General features: G+C 48.5%; 1 protein-coding gene across 1 annotated transcript; it reads left to right on the top strand.

Moving 5' to 3' along the window:
- The first annotated feature begins 340 nt into the window (after positions 1–340).
- Positions 341–1,228, top strand: LOC109553987 (upstream-binding factor 1-like protein 1). Its single transcript, XM_019954303.2, has one exon. The coding sequence runs from the start codon at positions 341–343 to the stop codon at positions 1,226–1,228; it is 888 nt and encodes a 295-aa protein (XP_019809862.2).
- Positions 1,229–1,674: the final 446 nt, after the last annotated feature.

The raw sequence follows: 1,674 nt of genomic DNA, 5'->3' as shown, positions 1-1,674 counted from the left end.
TGACTGATCCAAGGAAGACAATGTGCAGTTACTGGAAAGTATGGAGAAAAGCATTCCATCCAGTGATGGGCACACGTTCAAAACAACCCAGTCAGTGATGGACTGGGAAAAAGTAGCTTTTAAAGATTTTTCTGGGGAAATGTGCAAACTCAAATGGTTAGAGGTTTCCCATAAGGTGAGAAAGTTTTGCACGCTGAAAGAATTAGTCCTGGAAGCTAAGGAAAATGTTAGCAATCTTTCCAAAAAAACACAAGAAAACACAGAAAACACAAGAAAACACCAGAATCATACTTATTTGTTCAAGAAGTCCCTGACAGCTTACCAGCACATTTCCCAAGTGATGCGACCTCAGTACATCCAAAAACACCCCAAGATAAGCAACCAGGAGCTGACCAGGGTTCTGTCTGAGGAACACAGGAAGGTGCCTGAGCAGCTGAGGGTGAAAGACAGTCAGGAACTTGAGAAAGTGAAAAAGGATATTAGGGAGAAAATAGCTCTGTTCAGAGCACAGCACCCTGATCTAGTCCCAAACCCTGAGAAATCTGGTGTCCCTCAAAGAAGTGAAATGAAAGTGCCAGAGATGTTTCAGGAGAATGTTCAAAAAGTGAAGTCTCCCCCAGAACAGAGTTTACCCATGAAGTGGAAATTCCACGGAGAGCCCAAGAAGCCCCCGATGAATGGCTATCACAAGTTCCACCAGGATCTCTGGTCGAGCAGGGAGCTGAAAGTGGTGCGCCCGTGGGAGCGCATGGTGGAGATCAGTAGACTCTGGCAGCGCATCCCCCAGGACCAGAAGGAGCTTTATAAGAAGCAGGCAGAGGGACTGCAGACACAGTACAAGGTTGACCTTTATCTCTGGCTCAGGACTCTGCCTCCTGAAGAATATGCTGCCTACAGAGAAGAGACCTGTGCTAAGCGTAAGAACATGAGTGTGACGGGGCGGCCGAACTCCAAGATTAGAAGGATCAGTCTGCAGTCCCCATCAAAATGGAATCTGCAAGGAAGACTTAGAGAGGACCCGGGGCTTCAGGCTGCAGAATTAGCATCATCAGACAGGATTAGAGAATATTCTCCTGCCTCAGGGAAATCAGAGGAAAATGAGAAAGAGGAGGAAGGCAACTGCTGCTCAGCCCCCAGCAGTGAAGATGAAGATGGAGATTCTGAGCCGGAGGACCGCAGCTCCAGCTCATGGTCCTCAGGGGACTCCTCTGACTCGGATTCCAACTGAGTTTAGTTCACAAACTGAAAGGACAAAACTTTTCAGCAAAAGTCCATGGGCTCTTCTCTCTATGCTTTTTCATTGCCTTCCTTCTTTCCCTCCCTCTTCATACAAAGTGGGATCTGTTGGAAAGAAGGCATCTTGAGCTGTAATTTCTGGCTTCTCCATCTACCCCACGTTCACCCTGAGAGAAAGTCAAGGCAAAGACGCCTCGTGGAATGAACCTTGAGCTGACTGGGCTGCGGGGCACCTTGTAGTAGACTGAGCTCCCTAAACTGGAAAGGTTTTCTCTCTTCACCCTCTGCAGTCCAGACGTGTGACGGGCTCCAGGGGTCTGTTAGCCCCTTCTCTTTGACCTTGTCCCTTGTCCCTCAGGACTCAGGCAGTGAGCTGGGAAGGGAAGATCTGATTGAATGGAAGTGGGAGACTTCCTTAAAGGAAGCTGTCAGGCCCTG

This window comes from Bos indicus, chromosome 29 (genome assembly GCF_029378745.1).
Source record: "Bos indicus isolate NIAB-ARS_2022 breed Sahiwal x Tharparkar chromosome 29, NIAB-ARS_B.indTharparkar_mat_pri_1.0, whole genome shotgun sequence".
Taxonomy (NCBI): Eukaryota; Metazoa; Chordata; class Mammalia; order Artiodactyla; family Bovidae; genus Bos; species Bos indicus.
Note: the sequence above shows the minus strand (reverse complement) of the source record. Positions and strands in the feature narration are given on the sequence as shown.

Coding starts and splice junctions, on each gene's coding strand:
- LOC109553987 (XM_019954303.2), top strand. CDS start 341: ATGCGACCTCAGTACATCCAAAAACACCCCAAGATAAGCAACCAGGAG.